The sequence below is a fragment of the Rhineura floridana genome, chromosome 11 (genome assembly GCF_030035675.1).
Source record: "Rhineura floridana isolate rRhiFlo1 chromosome 11, rRhiFlo1.hap2, whole genome shotgun sequence".
NCBI lineage: Eukaryota > Metazoa > Chordata > Lepidosauria > Squamata > Rhineuridae > Rhineura > Rhineura floridana.
The window spans coordinates 17,445,876-17,465,949 of record NC_084490.1 but is presented as its reverse complement, the minus strand read 5'-3'; the positions used below and the strand labels follow the sequence as shown (position 1 = coordinate 17,465,949).

The 20,074-nt window shown below is 45.0% G+C and overlaps 1 protein-coding gene across 1 annotated transcript in view; it reads right to left on the bottom strand.

Annotated features, from left to right (window-relative positions):
* Positions 1-3,126: 3,126 nt before the first annotated feature.
* LOC133366992 (integrin alpha-X-like) overlaps positions 3,127-20,074 on the bottom strand; it is a 43,977-nt gene continuing 27,029 nt past the window's right edge. Inside the window, exons 15-30 of the mRNA XM_061590555.1 lie at positions 18,616-18,746; positions 17,207-17,370; positions 16,633-16,784; positions 16,143-16,274; positions 13,951-14,024; positions 13,004-13,145; positions 11,998-12,108; positions 10,622-10,704; positions 10,409-10,492; positions 9,373-9,445; positions 9,004-9,111; positions 8,272-8,349; positions 7,999-8,121; positions 5,909-6,007; positions 4,628-4,738; positions 3,127-3,654 (exon numbers count right to left, since the gene is read on the bottom strand). Coding sequence (XP_061446539.1) covers positions 3,559-3,654; positions 4,628-4,738; positions 5,909-6,007; positions 7,999-8,121; positions 8,272-8,349; positions 9,004-9,111; positions 9,373-9,445; positions 10,409-10,492; positions 10,622-10,704; positions 11,998-12,108; positions 13,004-13,145; positions 13,951-14,024; positions 16,143-16,274; positions 16,633-16,784; positions 17,207-17,370; positions 18,616-18,746 — 1,761 coding nt within the window. The 3' untranslated portion in view covers positions 3,127-3,558. The remainder of the gene's footprint in view (positions 3,655-4,627; positions 4,739-5,908; positions 6,008-7,998; positions 8,122-8,271; positions 8,350-9,003; positions 9,112-9,372; positions 9,446-10,408; positions 10,493-10,621; positions 10,705-11,997; positions 12,109-13,003; positions 13,146-13,950; positions 14,025-16,142; positions 16,275-16,632; positions 16,785-17,206; positions 17,371-18,615; positions 18,747-20,074) is intronic.

The window sequence follows — 20,074 nt, the reverse complement described above, 5'->3', positions numbered from 1 at the left end:
GAACAGAACCCAAATCTCTCTCAACACTTTTGCGACTACACCCACACTGACCCTTATTAAGCTCAGGACTCCTTGGAAATGTAGGTATTAATTAAACTATTTAATAGTTTGGTAGGCAGAATGATAATAGTGGGTTCCTCAGAAATTCCATGAAAATCACAGCCTGAATTGCAGCTGTTCAGAGCACTTACCGCAAATTACAGGAAGATGTCAACACAAGACTGAATCATATTTCTTTGAATTTAAGGGAACATGTTGCTGAGCTCATTGTGCCTCAGCTCCTCTCTTTCAAAACGGCAACACCAAAATGTCTTGGGATAGAGAGATCAAAACATTTCCAGGCGCTTGCAGCTAACCCATTCTCTTTCACTTTCTGTTCCCTGTCTCATTAACTAGAACAAATTTGGCCACCCCTGCTAGAAATTAATCTCTGCCAACAGGTGTCTTAGGCCTCTAGCTTATCCGTCAGCTGAAAGACCATAAGGGAGTCTGACACCCTGCCTTCAACACAGATGGAGAGCTTAAGGCAGGTGTGAGGAACTCCCACCATCCTTGACCCCTTGGGCATGCTGGCAGAGACTGATGGGCATTGAAGCCCAATGACATCTGGAGGGCTACTGGTTCCCCACCCCGGCTTCGGTCATTCGCAAAGGGCAAATGCAAAACGGTGTTTTTAGAAGAAATCCTACTATCACTATTGGCATTGGCAGTCTGGCTCCAGACTATGGGATGCCCTTGGACAATCCCAGCCTAGCTGTGGGAGGGAGGAAGCAGAGGCGCACTCACGGGGTGAGGAAGAGTTAGGTACCGTTAGGCAAACTGAGGAACTGCCCCAGAGGCCTGTCAGTGGGGATTCTGGAGCTCACTCTGTTGGTCTAGGCCCTGGACAGGCTGGAGATGGTGTTTATTGACACAATGCCAAAAGAGACCTAAGATGGCAATGCTGGCTTTCAATTGGTGAGTCCTGGGGGGGGGGGGGCTGTAGGCCCCAGCAATTTCCCTGACCATGCCAAGCTCTGTTATTGGCCATGGGCATCAGGATAGGAAGCCAAGCTAGTCTTCACCTCAGGACCCTTTCGCCGCTAAAGAGAAAAAGAAACAAGTATCCTGCACTCACAGCAGGGCTTATGGCGTCCTGCTAAATCCTACAGGCAAGAAAACAACCTCCTCATCTTTGGCTGCACAGAAAGGAACACCTCCCCACATCTTCCTTCACCAGCAGCTCCTTTCTGCAAAACCAGAGGAGAAGGAAGAAAAAGTACTTTGAGGCATGCAAAGCGGAATAATTCATCATCTTAAATGCTCCTTTGTTTCTATGACAAGACTTGGAGCCAAAATAGACACAATGGTGGCTGTCACATTCATTGCTTGCCTGGCTGTGCTGCGTACAACAGAACTGAAAGGAGGAGCTAATTGCCATCAAACAAAGCACATGAGTGAGGGGAGACTTATATCCTTCCTCATCATCGCTCTAGTTCATCACACCAGACACTTTTCTCTCACTCCTCCTCCGAAACTGGAAGTGAGCCAGAGGGGCTCATCTACACAGTGTTTTACTGTGTATTTGGTGCTACTCACATCTTTAAATTTGCATGGTTCACATGAAGTTACTGGCAAACAGAAGCTATCAGTTTTCCCTCTGTAAATCCATACTAACATGCTGATAATATGAAAAGTGGAGGAAAAAAAGCGTCCTCTCTGTTTCTCTAGTGGTTGCAGATGCTTTGCTCCAATGCTTTTAGGTGGGTGTGCCAATCGTTCCCCTCTCCATACCCACTATCTCCTCCTCCGTTCTTTCATTTTGTTTCCTGTGGGCTGACAAGCAACTTCCAGCTGCTCTCCTCTGTTCTGCTGGCCTTTTTTATGATGCTGTAAACAGTGCCTTTATTTTCTTTTTCCCCTAACTTGCTTGCAAAAGCATAACACTGCTCAAATAAAGATTTGTATTTCAGCTGTATTCTACTAACCATAGGCAGGGAAAACACAGATATTTGCACTTGAGGTTTTTTTTAAAGGAACCTACTGCAACTGGTAAAACAAACTGAGCATGCTCAGTCACCTAGCAACCAGAGGGAGTGGAAATGTATAATTAGAGGGTGGGGCCACAAGGAAACGGCAAGACTAATCCTTCCCAGAGGAATGCCTACTTGTGTGAAAGGGAAAAAACAATTGGCAGCTAACATTGAGCAGGAACTGTGAACGGAGCAAATCAATAGTGAAGGTAGAAGTGTCTTTTCCATGAAGAAATGCTCCTATGTAGGAGGAAAGTGCCTGGGGTGACAGAACATAAGGGGGGGGAAAGTTCCATTAAAAGTGGTACTGTTCCAGAACAACTATACTGCATCATGTTTGTTTTTTTGTTCTGACTATGTAGATAGGCTCAGAGAGATAGAAGCTGGGCTGTCACTGATTTCTTAGGTAAAGGCTGCTTCCCTACAAGGCATCTGGTGTGGAACTGCCATGCCTCATTCACTCACTTTTAATCAGGCGTCCACATGTCATTGCCATCCATTTGTAATCAGAGTTTTCCCAGTGCTTCTTCCACATCCAATTTTTTGGAGGAAGACGGAAGAGGAGCACAATCTTCACAAGTGTAGATGTCCTGTGTGCTACACTTTCACCTTTTTAAATGAGGCGTGGCTTTGATGTGGGCAGTGACCTATCAATCACAGCTCAGCACACGTTCAGTATAACCTTTGTGATGGGCGCCATTTTTATAACACTCTTAAATGTTTTAAATCAAAATTAGAATTAACCCTAAAATGTTTTTCTGGAGATTATATATATATACAATTAGCAAAACCCTGCCTAAATTGTTATAGCACTATAACAATGTTTAAACCCACATTTTCCATTCACCACTATTTTAACAACATGGTTTTCCCCTATAATCAAACACTTCCAATTGATGCTTCTGAGCCAACACAAACATTAAAACACTTTGGGATGCATCCAACTAAACTCTGCATGACCTTAATTAGTCATGCCCATTAATTTCAATGTTCTACTCTGAATAGGACTAATGTTGGATACAACCCTTTGATTTCTGGCAATTTGTGAGTAGTAATGAGCAATCACACGTAAATGAATACGGGTTTAGTACTATATGAATAAATAAATCATTTTTATTTTTTTAAGGAGCCCTCAGAACTTCCTTTTTTCAAATGGCCTCTCCGGTGAATTGGACCTCTCCCTTCCCCAGCCCAGAGTAGCTACATCAAACTCACTAGCATGCATAGAACATAGTGAGATGAACATACAGAAAAAGCACAAGAACCCCATTAGTGTGGAAATCCAGTCACAATTTCTCTTGTAGCTTACAACGGAGAGCAACAATTTATTAGTCCTAAGCTCCGGACCCACCTGTCTGGAAGCAGCCAAAGTTGCTACCACACAGTGAGCCAGACTTTGGCTTTTCAGTCCCAACATGTATTTTCTTAAGTTTAGGCTCCTATCCAGCTCCCAGCCTCTTCCTCTCTTTTCCCAATCCCATGCCTTCCCCAGGGAATCCGTAGGTCCTGCCTCCCAGAGATCCACAGTCCCTTTCTCCCTTGTAAGCTAGTTGGTTGTCTGAGAAGGTTGCTCACTGGGCACAGCTGGTCCTGCTGCAGTTTCACTTGTTTGGGGCAGTTGGTTGCGTTTGAAGAATCCAAACTAGAAAGGGCGGGGGGGGGAGGAAGAGAGAGAGAGAGAGAAACAGGGTTGTCAGGACTGAAGTAGACATGATAGGATCACCCAAAGTCTGTTTTTAAAACCTAAAAGCAACAGCAGGGGAGATCCAAACTCACATGAAGCAAAGATGCTGGAGTGGAAGGATTTAACACTTGCCCTGAATGCTCTTTTCCCAACAGGAACTCTCTCCCCCCACCCCCTGCCTTCAAAAGCTGCTTTAATTAGTCCCACTGGTGGGGGGATATGAACACATGCACCTATACTACAGGGAAACCTTTTTCCCTTGAAGGGCCAGTGACTTACCAGAAAAGTCCATTGTGGTAGTGGGTGGAACTAGAGACAAACCGGAATGGGGTATAGTGTATCTAAGTTTTTTTCACCAGTGGAACTAGTATGTAAGGAGAACCTTGCAGCTGGATCAGGCCAAAGGCCCATTTAGTCCAACATCCTGTTTCCCACAGTGGCCAACCAGGTGCCCCTGGGAAGCCCACAAGCAGGACGTCAACACAATAGCACTCTCCTGCTGTTGTTTCCCAAGTGACTGTATTTCAAGGCTCACTGCCTCTGACCCTGGATGTTTATTTTTATTTCTATTACTAAATTTATATCCCACCCTTCCTCCCAAAAGAAGCCCAGTATATAGTAATATGTTGCTGTACAGCCACATGACGACTGGTAGCCATTGATAGCTTTGTCCTCCATCCTAACAGCGGCTTTAGGGAAGGGGGGGGATTTTGATCAGAACAAAAGGAAGGAAGGAAGGAAGGAAGGGGGAAGGTGAGAAGCCTCTCCCACCTGCAACAGGTCTCCAATCAAAATTAAAGTCTACCATGGCTGATTTTATGTTGCTGCTGCTGTTAAAGGTGGTGGTGGTGATGACAGGAGATCTGAGATTTTGTGCTCATGTCTTGACCCGTGGTCTGTGTCATGACAAAAAATGAGGGATGCAGCATACCTTAAACATGACAGCCACTAGAATGGCTAAGAGCAGGATGCCTCCAACAGTGCTGCCCACAATGATGGGGATGAGATCCAATTGTGAAATTAGCTCAAGTTCGGTGACGATCTGCAAAAGAGAGGAAAGAGACTCAGGAGTTCTTACCCGTAACAAGAAAACATTCTCCTCTCTTCCAACCTTCTGGGTCAGATTTGATCCAAACAATAACTCCACTGGCATATTCAGTTGCTTAAATGTCATATAAGCATCGTGGGGAAAGCGACACCTTACTGCATTATTCAATTGGGGGGGGGGCAGGAGGAGACAGAGAGGCTCCTTCCAGATTTGCAAAAGCTCACTGTGGCGAGGGAGAAAAACTTTGCACATCCTTTTGCAAAGCCATTTTGACAAGGAAGCAGTATATAAAGAAATAGGTCGTATCCAGTGCTAGTCTTACTCAGAGTAGACCCACTGAAATGAATGACTCTAAGTTAGTTTTATCCATTAACTTCAGTGGGTCTGCTCTGAGTAGGACTAGAGTTGGATACAGCCCATAGTAATAATATTATGGGATTTGGAGGGTGAGATGGATGATTTCTATGAATCCCCTTGCCAGCCTCTGATTTGGGATCTGCAGAAGAAGAAACCTGCTATACTGGTCAGACTAGTTCCATTCATAAGTTAATGGACTCAACCAAGTCTGTCAAATGCCTTCATTAACATGTGTAAGGAACAGCCAGGAGAGCAATGTGGATCATAAGAACTCTTTCAAGACATAGGCCTCCCTGTTCCCAACAAAAACGTGGTTTGTGTGTCTGTGTGAGGGTTAGTCTGGAGACGTTGGGAACTGGGGAGACACACAGAGATGCCTGCTTTCTGCACCATGGCTTTGGGGTACCTCCCTACAAGCTTAATGGAAAAGCAAGATCTATTAAACTGTTAATGCTGTGAACCCCTCCCTTTTAAGCTCAGGTTGGAATGTGTGTACATAAAAACCATATATCCTATAAGACACCATAGTCTCTGCTGACCTTCTTTCCAAAGAAACCAAACCCTGGTAAGCACAGGAACCCCTGGAAGTCTCACACTGCTCTGAGATTGGAGTGGAATGCAACAATAAATAATAACCCTTAGAGGTACCTCTAATGTTATTTCACACATTTCAGGAGATTGAAAACAGGTTCTGGAGCCCACAAGGCGACTGAATTCTATGCTCAATAATAACCAGTTTCTGTATGTGAATGATGAGCTGCATCACTCTTCCAATATGTGTTCCATAACCTTAACCCTGCAAGTTACCTGGCTGAAATGAAAATCCTCTGGTTGACTCAGGAAAAACCTGGTCTCATCAACAACCACAGATGCCTCGCTGCGAATATGGAGGTTCTGGGACGTCAGCTGTAGGATTGAAAGACAAATTAAATAGACCAATCAAGTTTGGTCCTCAGTGTTTCCCCTCTCCCTGGCATAACTCTATAGGCCAGGTGTGGGGAACCCCTCTGGCTCTCCAGATGGTTGCTGAACTACAACTTCCATCAGCCCCAGGAAGCCTGGCCAATGGCTGGGGGTGATAGGAGTTATAGTCCAGCAACATATGGAGGGCCAAAGATTCCATACATCTGCTAAAGGAGGAGTTCTTAATTTATGGTTAATGTACCCCTGTGAGTCCATGGATGGACTTCAGGGGGCTGTGAACCAGGCACAAAGAAAATTCAATGCAATAAAATTAATATATATTTATGGGGGCCCTTAGCTTTCATCATATTCTCAAAGGGATCTGTGACTCAAAAAAGGTGAAAAACCACTGTGCTATATGGAAACACCTAAAGCCAGCTAACCACAAAGGAGAGCTCTTTCGTTATTCCACCTCACACTCCCCAAATCATACCTCCAGAAGGTTTAAGCTGGTTGCAAGCTTCCTCCTTTTTTCAGGTCTTGTCCGGCACATGCAGAAAACTTAACAGTTTACCTAGATGTTTCCTTGCCACTAATACTGCTTGGTGCATACAGTCAGTTACTGTAATTATATATTATTGTGAATTTCATATTATGATGGATTGTATATTATTGTTTATTTTATTTAGAGAAATTGATACACTACTTAATCTAAGCACTCTCTAAGCAGTGTACAAATAAAATATTAGGTAAAAATGCAGCTAAAATCCATAAAGCAATTAAAAAAACAAATGCACGTAACATAATTATCATTAAGATCTAAATAAAATCAGTAAAACTTTTAGAATGAATTCAGGTAACTAAACTGTGCTTCTGAGTAGACTTTCTGAAATAAAAAAAATCTAACAGTCATCTAAAACAACAGAGGGAAGATGCCTGCCTAATTCAATAGGCAGAGAGTTCCAAAGGATAGATGGTGGTTTAGAATGTAGAATGATTTAATGTATGATTTGACTATTTTGTGCAGTGCTTTGAATTTTTCCAATATAAAGCAGTGTATATAAGTACCTTAAGGAGCAACTCCACCAGTATCAACCATCATGGACCCTACAATCGGCAGGGGAGACCCTGTTGGTGGTGCCACCTCTGGCTGGTGCCTGGTTGGCATGGACCTGTGACAGGGCAGTCTCAGTGGTGGCTTCCTGCTTGTGGAATACCCTCCCTGGTGAAGTGTGTCTGTCTACTGACTTCCAGGATACATTTAAAGGCATTCCTGTTTACCCAGGCATTTGGCGGCTGAAAGATACTGGCCATGGCAACCTTGAAATTAGTAACTGTGAGGTTATGTGATTGCTTTTAAATGCTTTTAGATGGCTGTTCTGCCCTCCGTGGCGCAGAGTGGTAAGCGACGGTAACGCAGCCGAAGCTCTGCTCACGGCCGGAGTTTGATTCGAACGGAAGGAGGAAGTCAAATCTCCGGTAAAAGGGATCGAGGTCCACTCAGCCTTGCATCCATCCGTGGTCGGTAAAATGAGTACCCGGCATATGCTGGGGGGTATAGAAAAGCCGGGGAAGGAACTGGCAATCCTACCCCATATATACGGTCTGCCTAGTAAACGTCGCAAGACGTCACCCTAAGAGTCGGAAACGACTCGCGCTATAAGTGCGGGGACACCTTTACCTTTAGACGGTTGTTAATTGTTTTAAAACGTTTTAGATGTTTTTAATTGTTTTAAAAAATATGTTTTTATTATAAATCGTATTGTTTTAACATCTTGATGTTTGCCATGCTGGTCTCATTTGGGAGGGATAGGTGGGATAAAAATTAAATAAACAAATAAATATGTTTGAAAATAAATAATAAAAATAAAATGATCAGGTGTGAAGGAGATTGATCCCAGAAAAGGAATGCTTTCCCCAGAGTTTCTAATGGAAGCTTCCCCTCCAACCAGGCCACAATATGTTCCTTACCTTTTCAAGGGGGCATCACTTACCTTCACAGTGTTGTCTTGCCTGTAAAAATCCCCCGAAAAAATGAACTTGACCCACTCTCCTTGAGAGAGATTGGCAATTAGGCACTGAATTTTGGAGCAGACTGTGGCCCCCAGGCACCCTCTCTGTCAAAAAAAAACAAAAAAATACTTTGGTGTTAACAATTGCCCTTCCCACCTTAAAGGCAGCTGCATCTCAACCCTGGATGAGAGAGATCTTTCTAGAAAGAGTCCCCAACCAGCCCGGAGGCAGGTGCCTTTCAACCAGGTTCTTACTGTGGTGGGTGCTTTGAGGTCCTTGGTCTTGATTCCTGTTCTGAGGATGAACAGCGGCACACATGAGAACTGCTTCATCTGGAAGGAAACAGGGAACATTCTGTTCAACAAAATGTTGCAGTGGGGAGTCACCAGTCCTGCCATCTCCCAAAATACTCCACCACCACCCCACAACAGTCAGTCAACATTTTATGCCTTCTGAGCAGGCTCAGTCCTCACTGGGCTACATTTAGGGGTTCACCCCTTAACATTTTGTTGTCACAGACCTCGGAGTTCAACCAAGCTACTGCTACCACTCTCTTGTAAGTGGATGGTGCCATTTTGGCTGAGTTTGCTATTATATATAGGATGTATCTACCTCCCCTGTAGTAAGCTTCTGAACATCAGTTGCTGGAAACAGCAGGAGGGGAGAGTGCTATTGCACTCGGGTCCTGCTTGCGGGCTTCCCCCAGGCACCTGGTTGGCCACTGTGAGAACAGGATGCTGGACTAGATGGGCCACTGGCCTGATCCAGAGGCTCTTCTTATGTTCTTATGTATCTCCAGAGCACAGGGGTTCTACCTCCCCACATCCGAATCTATGTAGCTCCCTTTACAATCTTCTACCCAGCCCTGATTGAACTCCAGAATCCCCTCTCCCACACACCCCAATTGACCAGGAGTACTGCACGGGATTTCTCATTTACAAGCCATCCCCTGTAGCCTCCCCCACCCACCCAAATCTTCTACTCACCACATCACTGTGGGTTGGGGTCACATTCCAGACGAACCCCAGTTCAGTGTTTAAGGGGAGTGCAAAGATAACCTTGACTGGAGTGGGGGTTGAGCCCAAATTTCTGACCTGCCAGAACAGAAGAGGAGATGGGGAAAATGGGCAAGGAGGGGAAGAGACGATCGATGGTATGCAACAAGGGATCAAGAAGTGTTGCACCAAAAGAACACACTAACACAGAAAGGAAAACAGCTGTGTGAATTGTTCTTTGATTCTCAGCATCTTTTGAAATGCTTCTGTTAGTTGTAGCTGCTCCAATGAGATACAGCAGGTGGTTAGACAGGTGGATGGCTAGTGTGGATGCACACGGAGGGGAGGCAGGTGCATTACCTCATAAGTATGCGTAAGTATCTTCTTCTCGGGGTTCTTTGTGGAGAAACTGAGGTACGTAGTGGAGTCAAGCCTGGTGGAGAGCAACAGTTTATGCAGATCACTAAGTTGGGCTGCTGATCCATAACACTTCTAGTATGAAACTGAACATCTTGCCTCTTTTAACAGGGCACATGACTATAGAGATGCCAGAGATAAAGCAAAGGCTCCCTCCTCCAAATACCTCCACAGGCACGTGTCCTCTCTTTTAGTTCCTTCTAGAGGGGTCTTCAACCCAGGAGTGGGGAACATTTTCAGCCTGAGGGCCACATTCCCTTCCGGACAGCCTTCCAGGGGCCACATGCCAGTGGTGGGCAGGGCCAGAGGCAAAGTGGGCGGAGCAATGGTGGTAAATTTCACCTATGTATATAGGCTAGTTCCTGGGCACACCCATACACCCCTCTCTCTTCTTCCTGACAAGCAAGAGGCATTATCAGAGTCCCAGGTTCCAGCCAGGCAAAAGCACTTGGGGTGTGCAAACAGGGCCACTGACAGATGTGGTTGGAGGAGAGGGGTGTTACCTGGGGAGAGTGCCAGGGCCAGATGGAGAGGCCCAGGGCCACATTTGGCCCGCAGGCCTGAAGTTTCCCACCTCTGCTTCAACTGGAGATACCAGGGACTGAACCTGCATCTTTTGGAATGCATCAGGAAAAACTTCCTAACTGTTAGAGCCATACAACAATGGAACCAATTACCTAGGGAGGTAGTGGGCTCTCCGACACTGGAGGCATTTAAGAGGCAGCTGGACAGCCATCTGTCGGGAATGCTTTGATATGGATTCCTGCATTGCGCAGGGGGTTGGACTTGATGGCCTTATAGGCCCCTTCCAACTCTATTATTCTATGATTCTATGAAATCATGTGCCCTGTCACTGTGCTCTGTGGTTCCTTCCTGATACGTGAGGCTGTTTGTTGTATAAACAGACAAAATTCCTGCCCTCCCCCTCCCCTTCACTCATGCCTCTCCAAGGGAAATGTGTGTTTGTGCACAGAATTACCCCTTCACAATGATGTTGACTGGGCGCAGCACAGGTAGCTGGTCTGTGGCTTCATTGTCACTCAGCGTGACATTCTCGTTCTGACTGGAAGGCAAAGAGGGAAAACAACGTTAGCAATGATGACAAAGCAGAAGCCGGAGAGAGAGAGAGAGAGAGAGAGAGAGAGAGAGAGAGAGAGAGAGAGAGAGCTGGACACGCTGTGCCTTCTCCTACCTGTGTGCTTGGATGGTGAAGTGGACAAACTTGTCATTCCAGGAGTCTCCTCTCGAGGAGCGGAAGGAAAGCTGGAGGAAGGCCTTGAGAGAACAAAAGCCAGAAATGGTTGAGCCTTGTACACATGGAGTTTTATGTTTTTGTTCAGTCCTTTGCTCCCATACTTTTTAATAAAAAACAGACTGAATGCCCATTAACAACATATGTGCACAGTTGAATCAATTGCTGACACAGATCACAGAGGGTGGTATTCAATGCTAGTCCTACTCAGAGGAGAGCCACTGAAGTTAATAGACATGACTAAAGTACGTTCATTAATTTCAGTGGGTCTACATTGACTAAGACTTAGTTGACTACAACCCAAAAGGTTTAGATATCGCAGAACTTCCAAATATATCTACTCTCATCTCAAAACTGATACATTTCAGAATACCTGTCAGAAATGCTTTAATTTGGATTACTGCATTGAAAAGGGGGTTGGACTTGATGGCCTTACAGGCCCCTCCCAACTCTACGATTCTACAATTCTATGAACATTTTGTAACAGTAGGATATTCTCAGTAGAACAGGCCTGGTGTTGATAATTTAAGTCTCAAGTCCTTAGACTTGGTCAAAATAAGGGTAGGGAGAGTTCAAAATCCAATGGAAGCTATTGGTTCAGAGCTGAAAGTGTCTGCTATCAACAGGAATGAGTGCTCTCTATGTTCCATTCCTCAGTGCCCCAAATTAAATTCTGTGTCCAGGTAACTGGTACCAGTTGCAGGATTTCAATGCCTTCCTTGAACTTGGAAGAAGGCAGGTGTGCACATACTCTTACCACACTGCTCCTACACATTTTGAATTCTCTTACAGACTGGAGGGGCTATTGGGGTGGTGTGCCCGCTGCTGGTCTTTCAGCGCCAGCAAACACCTGGCCTCACCACTCTGTGAAGCTGGCCCTGATGGTAACCCAAAATCCACAGCCTGCATAAATTAGACATAGGGAAGCAGTTCTGCATCTATCTGCGTATTTTACATAGTCAGTTCTACTTCTGCCAGTCATAGAGAAGGGCAAAACACTCCTGAGCTTCTCTTAGGCTTCTTAGATGTCACTACACACACCCATACAATGTCAAGATTTTTTATCCAGACATATGGACTAGAAACTTGGTTTTTTAAGAACAAAAATAGAAAGTAGGATGCTGAATAGTGGGGTACACAAAGAGCCCTGCCTAATAACTGCATCACATACAACAATCCCACCCTTCACACTTGCTCTTTCTTATGTCTTCTTCTCATTCTCCCTCTATCTCTTTCATCCTGTCATTCATGATCAAATTCTTCGATTTTACTCTTCTGCTTATTTTCTTGCCCCCTCCCCACTTTCCACTTGTTACCTGGATGCCTCCCTTGAGGGCCGGTGGGCTGAAGCGGCAGGAGCTGTGCCTGATGGATGTATTTCCATGAGATCCATGCATTTCACATGTCGGAGACAGGCGCCAGTTAGACTTGAAGGAGGGAATGGAGGGGGAAGGGTCATAAAGAAAATCACAAATGGATTACACAGAAGGAATAGAGTTTTCTGGTGTTTACCCTGAAGTAGTAGAAATCGCCTCACAAAATTAACAGGCATAAAGCTTAAGAGGTGAGGTACCCTCCCACCATGGGCCAAACTACACAAGATGACTTTTTGTGCATGTTTGCCAACTTGTGTGGGTTATTTAAGAACATAAGAACATAAGAAGAGCCTACTGGATCAGGCCAGTGGCCCATCTAGTCCAGCATCCTGTTCTCACAGTGGCCAACCAGGTGCCTGGGGGAAGCCCGCAAGCAGGACCGGAGTGCAAGAACACTCTCCCCTCCTGAGGATTCCGGCAACTGGTTTTCAGAAGCATGCTGCCTCTGACTAGGGTGGCAGCCAAAGGAGGCTGCAATCTTGAACAGAGAACCAGGGAGGGAGGGTTGATTAGCCCTTTCCCCTTTGGCCATTTACCCCTTATCAAAATTGCCCCTCTGGAGCTGCTTTCCCCCCTTCAGATGGAAAAAGATACAAGTCTCTGTAACTTTCTCTCTGGGGAAGGAGGAAGACACTTGTGGGGGGGGGATTTTGAGCAGGAAAATGGTGGGAGGAGAAAGGATTAAACTGTTTTTCCCTCACAGGTTCTCTGCTCATGACTGGAGCTTCCAGCAGCTATTTTTGTTTTTTAAAAACAGTATAATTTAGGAAGGATTTATAAACAACTCAGGGGTTGTTGGACAGCTTATGTCTTATCAGTGACACTCATCTCCTCCTCACTCACAAGTCTTCAACTGTCTTCCTAAATCCCTGGCAACCTCCTGCCTCCAGTCTCTCCCAGTCTTCTATTCCCCCATCCTACCCCCCAAATTATTCCTCCAACTCACCTGAAGAACCGAAACCCCCCGGAAGGACAAAACAGGAGAGTAGTAAAATGAAAGGCCTGGTTTGTACGCCGCCTCGCCCACATTTTCAAGTTTCAGTGTTAAGTTCAGTATGAAATTTGGACTCAGTTTAAGACCTTTCGACCTGAAACATAATGAGAGGAATATTTGTTTAACCTCCAAGAACTCACTGGTTGGACCTTGGGCAAGTTTCTGTCTCTTTGTTTCTGTTTCTTACTCTATAAAATGAGAACAGTCAATACTTACATCACAGGAGTTGCAAGAAAAGGATTGCAAAAAACTTGGCCTAACAAAGAATGTTACCAGGATCAGTTTGTGCACCCAAGCCTTTGAAATGGGCACTTTGTTCTACTGGGAGAAGCAGAACACCTGACACAGGAAGCTGCTTTATTCTGAGTCAGACGATTGTTTCATCTAGCTCAGTACTGTTTACACCAACTAACAACAGCTCTCCAAGGTTTCAAAGTGGGTTCTTTCTCAGTCCTGCTTAGAGATTCCAGGAATTGAACCTGTGGCCTTCTGCATGCAGGGCAGATGCTTATTCACTGAGCTACGGCCTTTCCCCTGAAGACTCCCACTCTTTAGCTCAAGATGCCTGACAAAGGGCAAAATAGTGTGTGATCCAAGAGGTGCATCTCAGTGTCCCTAGTGGAGGGGGAATCCTGGTGAAACTCTCAGATTGCACATGAGAACCACCCACAAGCAGATAATTAAAGAGGATCGCCCTAGCATTTTCTGGATGCAAATTCTGGTCTGTGCACTACTTCATGTTGGCTGAGCATCACAGCCAAAAATCCCATGCAGCATCCAAGGCAACGGCTGGGTTGCACCTCTTGGCTACTGCCTCATAGTGAACCAATGGAAGGAATCTAGGGGACACAGCAGCTAAGGACAGCAATAAGTCTTAAGGCATAGAAGATGCTACTCACCCTGAAAAGTTGAAGGAAACCCGAAGATCAGACACACAAATGTCATCAAGGCCACAGTCTTGTCTGAAGGGAATCTGATAAGAGGAGAAAGAGCAAGAGAGGTGAACAGAGGTCTCGTCTGATTCATTTATTTATTATTTATTAATTATTACTATCCCACCCTTCCCCCAGGAGCCCATTGCACCTAGGTACTACTTGGAGCTATCCAGGATGCCACCTGCTGTGATTGTTTGGACCCTCTAATTTGCCTGTCTTTATTTATCGGAACCTGCCCTCTGCTTTGTTTGACTATCCTCACTGGAATCAGACCTCTGCTTCACCTGACTCTGACCTCGGTTTGTTTGCCTGATGGAACCTGGCCTCCGTTTGGCTTGACTTTGCTTACCAGATCCTCAACTGATATTGATCTGTATTTCTATGTTTGTATTTTTTGTAAGCTGCCTTGAGGGCCTTTTGGCCAAAAGGCGGGACAGAAATAAACTATAATAATAATAATAATAATAACTGGGACTAGTGGTATGAGACTCTGGGACAGGAACATAGGAGCTGTCTTATACTGAGCATCTAGTTCAGTATTGTCTACACTGACTGGCAGCAGCACTCCAGGGTGTCAGACAGGAAGTGTCTCCCAGCCCAACCTGCAGATGCCAGGGATTGAACCCGGGACCTTCTGCATGCAAAGCAAATGCTCTACCCCTAAGCTATTGCCCTTCCCTATGGATCCCTGGACTCTGTGCCTAGCATATGCCAGCCACGCTTGGGCTGGAACCCTGTCCCCTGGCTGAGGCCACTCCCTGAGACAGAAAATGACTGCATTTTGCTTTTTTGTTATTTTGCTTTTGTACACTATCCTGAGATTTATTTGAATGAAGGGTGGTTCAGACATTTAAAAAATAAATATTGGTAAAGACTCCACATGCAAACTAGCCCTCTGTGAGAATGGCTTTTCCCTATCCTTTCCCCTCTTGTTTTGGTCATCATTGTGTTGAACTTCATTTTGTTTAAGGCAACAAAGTTACTGGTTTTTATTTCCACTGTGCATTCATTGTTTATTAATTATTACATTTGTATCCCACACATTTCCTCTGTGAACCTGCCGGTGGCATGTGTGGGGCTCTATAGAGCCGTAGCAATCTCTAAAATTCTCTGCGGGGCTGAAATATGGGGACACGCCCTTAAACGCATGGTAGAGCCACTCCAAAATTCCTTTTTAAAACAGCTTTTGGGCCTTCCGCGAGGCACTCCCTCGGCACACGTCAGAGCCGAGCTGGGTATACATTCATTAACCGCAAAAACTGACCTGGCAGTCTTAAGATTTGGGAGAAAAATACTCCTGATGGAGGATTCCTCCTTAGTCAAATGCTGCTGGCATGAACAATCACTTAAAGGGGGTTGGGCTCAAGCTACGAAACTGTTAATTGACTACTACAACCTGTCAACTCAAGACCTCAAATTATTCTCACCAAGGGAACTTCGTAACTGGGTCTTTAATTTTGACGAGGTCCAAGACAGATCCACAATAATGAGAGCTCCGTTCTCGACTTGGTTCCCCGGTTTCAAAATAAACCACTCTGTCGCCTCTTACTTAATTACCTTTCGTTGCCCCCAAAAACGCAGAGCCTTCACAGAGTTAAGGTTTCAGTCAATGCCCACTGCTTTTCTTGAGGGCAGATACAAGGACCTCCCAAAAAACGAACATTTTTGTATCTGTGGGAACAAGGTGATCGAGGACCTTGCCCACTATATACTCTACTGCCCCCTCTATAATGGCCCTCGAAAGAAATTTCTAGACCCTTTTATCAAGCCCAGGTTGGGCCTCGGCCCAGAAACCATAATTATAGACCTACTGGCAGATAATTATAAAGAGGTTACCTTGGCGATGGCTAACCTCGCCTTGGCAGCGCATATTAGAGCCCAACTTGTCAAAGTTAATAGTTCAAATTTCCCAACTTTTATAGCCAAGCTATGATGATGATGATGTGTGGGGCTCCCAGGCAATCAGCCGACCAAGTTCTGACCAAACCAAGACCTGCTTGGATTCAGCAAGGTGTATTTATTAATTTAGAACATTTGTGGGTCACCCAATCAACAAAGTTCTCTTTACTAAGTGCTCAAAGCTGGTCCTTCCCTTTGATAGAGGAGATGTTTGCCCTAGGAAATGGGCATGAAGGGAAGTGAGCAGGAAACAATACCTGGATCTGGGTGGACAAATTAGTTCCAGGGTCAAGGATAGGGTGTAGGCTCCTGGAAGAGGCATCTGGTTCTCCCTGAACTAGGAAATCTGCCCAAAGCACAAGTGGGGAGAAGGAGTCATCCAGGCAGAGCTAGAAGACAATTTTTTAAAAAAGGATCACAAGTTTGCACCCAGTCATTACATTTCCCCCATAAATATTGTGATCATCCTCGCAGCAATGCTTCTAAGTACTGTGATCTTCCATAAAGTGGTGTTTCACCAACAGGTGTGTCCTTCACTGCAAGACTCTTTTAGGTGTGCCTATATCTGCAAAGTTATAGCACTTTTAGACCACTGTAACCATCATGGCTTTCACCAAAGAATCCTGGGAGTTGTAGTTTATTTAGGGACTGAGAATTCTGCATTAGATACAGTATTCCTAGCATTACCATCCCCCACCCCCACAGAATTCCCCTGGGCACCATGGATAGAGGTATATTGAAACCTACTGGAGCATAGAGGGTCTTTCTGACACAGATTGGCATAGTTCCAACACGGATGGTTTCTGAGATGCTGGAAGTCTCATTTCCTAGTGTCAATCGTGGCAGAGGCTGGGCAGCATCAGACTGGAGAGTAAATGAGATTGTAGCTTGCAGAACACCTGATTTTAAAAAAAAGGAAATAAACTGAATCAAAGGAGCAGAACGAACTTGAATGAATGAAATCATTGAGGAAACCAACAAGTGAACAAGTTAGTATTTGGAGTGACTATGTATAGAATACGAGAATAACTGAGAAAAGTGACAAGACTAGAGAGAACTGTTGAATGAAGCATAGTTTTAAATGCGAAAGAAAATGAATAAGAGAAATAGTGGGAAAATATGCAAGAAAATGACTGAGAAAATGAGCAACAAGAGTGGACGGGAAGAGATCTAGAGACAAATTATAAGATGATGAAGAAGTATGGAAAGAATAAGTGAAGAAAAGGAACAAACAAGTACATAAAAAGAATTACACCAAGAGAACCCATAAAAGAATGAGAAAAATAACCAAGCAAAGGGATCACTGAATCGGAGCGTTTACCACGGTTCCATTTTGTGCTGATGAGTTTCAGGGTGAAGCAAAGACTGAGACTCCCACGTGGGGCTATTCCGGAAACCTTCCCACTTCCACAGTTAGGGTCATCCAGGGGGATCCAGCGATGTGAGAAACTCAGCGAAGAGATGACAGTAAATACAGGCCGAGATCTGGAAGGCATGAGACAGAAGGGCTAATATTTTCAAACCATCAGCTGCCCAAATTCCCAGAAGTCCTGGATCAGGCCCAGTCTTCATTTGTAGTCCCCTTATCCCAACCCCCCTGAGGCAGCCACATTAACTAACTAGGAAAGGAAGTGACATACTCAGGGGTTCCCACATAGCTCTGCTTCATAATCAACACACTTGCCTTTTCAATACACACAGACACCAACTGCTTATCCATATTCTCAGCAGCCTGATGTGGCAAGAACCTTCCCAGTCCCCACCACATGGAGGCAGCATCACAGCAGACAGGAAAGTGTAGCAATTGTCACAGCACAACATGCAAGTTCCATGTCAGCTTGAACCTTACTGCTGCAATGCTGTGCCAGGAAAGCGCAGTTGATTAGGCTGCACCAAACTGACGGCTACTATGCTAGTATATGAGCGACAGGTTTACACGGATTTGTTAAATCTCGTCCAGGATGCCGAATTTGGATAATCTTGCAGTAAAATTAGAGTTGGAGGTGGTGGGGGGACAAATGACAAATGGACTGCCTTCAAGTGGATCCCGACTTATGGCGACCCTATGAATAGGATTTTCAAGGAAAGCGGATTCAGAGGGTGATTTTACCATTGCCTCCCTCAGAGGCTGAGAGGCAGTGACTGGCCCAAGGTCACCCAGTGAGCTTCATGGCTGTGTGGGGATTCAAACCCTGGTCTCCCAGGTTGTAGTCCAGCACCTTAACCACTAAGCCACACTGAACCAGATCTTAGAAAAGTTACTTTTTTGAACTACAACTCTCATCAGCCCCAGCTAGCATGGCCACTGGATTGGACTGATGGGAGTTGTAGTTCAAAAAAGTAACTTTTCCAAGCCCTGCACTGAACAGACTCCCAATTATGTTTAACCTGTTCCTTCCCACCCTCAATCCAGTAGTGTCTGGTCCTTTGGGGCTAGTGGCACATTGCCCTACCAACCTCAGTGTGCCCTCAGGCAGCCCCACCTGCTTCCTTACAACCCATCCAGGGAATGACACTGGCTGTCAGCTTCCTCCTCCTTAGTCTCAGCATCGCCTTTGTAGACTCAGCAGGGAGGAGGAGGGGGGCAAACTAGCTCTGCCTGTCATTGGCTCTGCTGGGCCTACTGCTGGACCTACTGCTGGGCTGTCTGTTTTCCACACCACCAGTCCCAATGGACACCAGTGGCAACTGTCTCAACCCACTTCCCATTACCACCCCACCCATTCCTACCGAAGCAGCACTGCGCTTCCTAGCGCCCCAACAGCTAGATCAGTCAGTTCATCCCCACTCAGATCCATCCTTCCCTGGATAGACTGTCCAAAAGAATGGAGCATGGAGGGGAGAGATTTGGCAGCAATCCGCTAAATAGATGGAGAGGGGAGAGAAAGAGAAAATGGGGAGCAAGGAGGGTTAGGGCACATCAGCAGAAAATGTAGACACACCCTCAACTCAGTTATTCCCCCACCCCTTCTAAAACAAAAAAGTTTTGTTTTAGAGCTCTCACCCAATGAAGGAAATCTTAGTCGATAAATCAAATCAGTTGTAATCCATTCACTGATCCACTCATTAAATCTGAATAAATGTGTATATGACAAACAAGTTTTGAACGAGAAAAACATTGTTTGTTTTCAGATGGTGCATGTGAATGTTGCAACAGCCGATATTTATAAAATGTGCTGTCTAATTCTTAGATATAGGTTGTTACAATTATATCACACTTAGGGAGATTCAGCTTGGATTTAGACCCATTATGAATCTAAAAAACAGATTCCAAACAACTGTAAATTATTAATGATATATCTATTAATCTCTGACAAGATGGTCTGGGTCCAATATTGGGGGGAAACGGCATCCTCCATCAAAAAGAGAGTGGTTCATTATTGAAATTTATTGAATTAGATGAGCTGGGTAAGCTAACTGATGCAATACCCAGAAGGAGCACTAGCCCATTAATAATCAATATCACTTTACAGAGTACTGGAATATGAGTTGTTGGCACAGAAAGCTTGATAGGAATTTATTAAGCTGTAGAACAAACCTACTCTGTACGTCCTGTTTTACATAGCCTTTTGCAGTAAAATAAAGAGATTATTTTCTTTAAAAGCATCTCACCCAATTAACTGGGAATGCATTTTAGTTATTTTAAAAGGTTTTTAATTTAATCCAACCAATTAATTAATCAAAGGTTGTAGTCCTGCTTTGTCTGCATTGACCATGTACGTCACTTTACAAAAGGATACCTCCCCACCCCCAAGAATTAAAGGGAAAAACTAGGGCCACATTTGCACCATACATTTCAAGCACTCTTAAACTCCTTTAACAGTCATGGCTTCCCCCCAAGAATCCTGGGAGCTGTAGTTTGTTAAGGGTGCTGAAAGGGGTCTCCTAGTCCCCTCAGAGAGCTGCAATTCCCAGAGTTCCCTGGGAAGAGGGATTGTTAAACCACTCTGAGAACTGAGAAAGTGCTATCATAGCGCTTTAAAATATAAAGAGCGGATGTGGCCAAGAAGTGCCTTCTGCTGTTATGCTGCAATAAGGGCAAAGATATTATCTGGCTATGCTTCCTGTCCTCAAAAGATCCAATCCAGGTAGCAGGAGGGAAAAGTTTAGTGCGGCCCACCTGCCTGCCATTTGACCCGCAAGCAAAATGACCCATCAGCTTCACCGCCCATCTGTCCCTGAAATCATC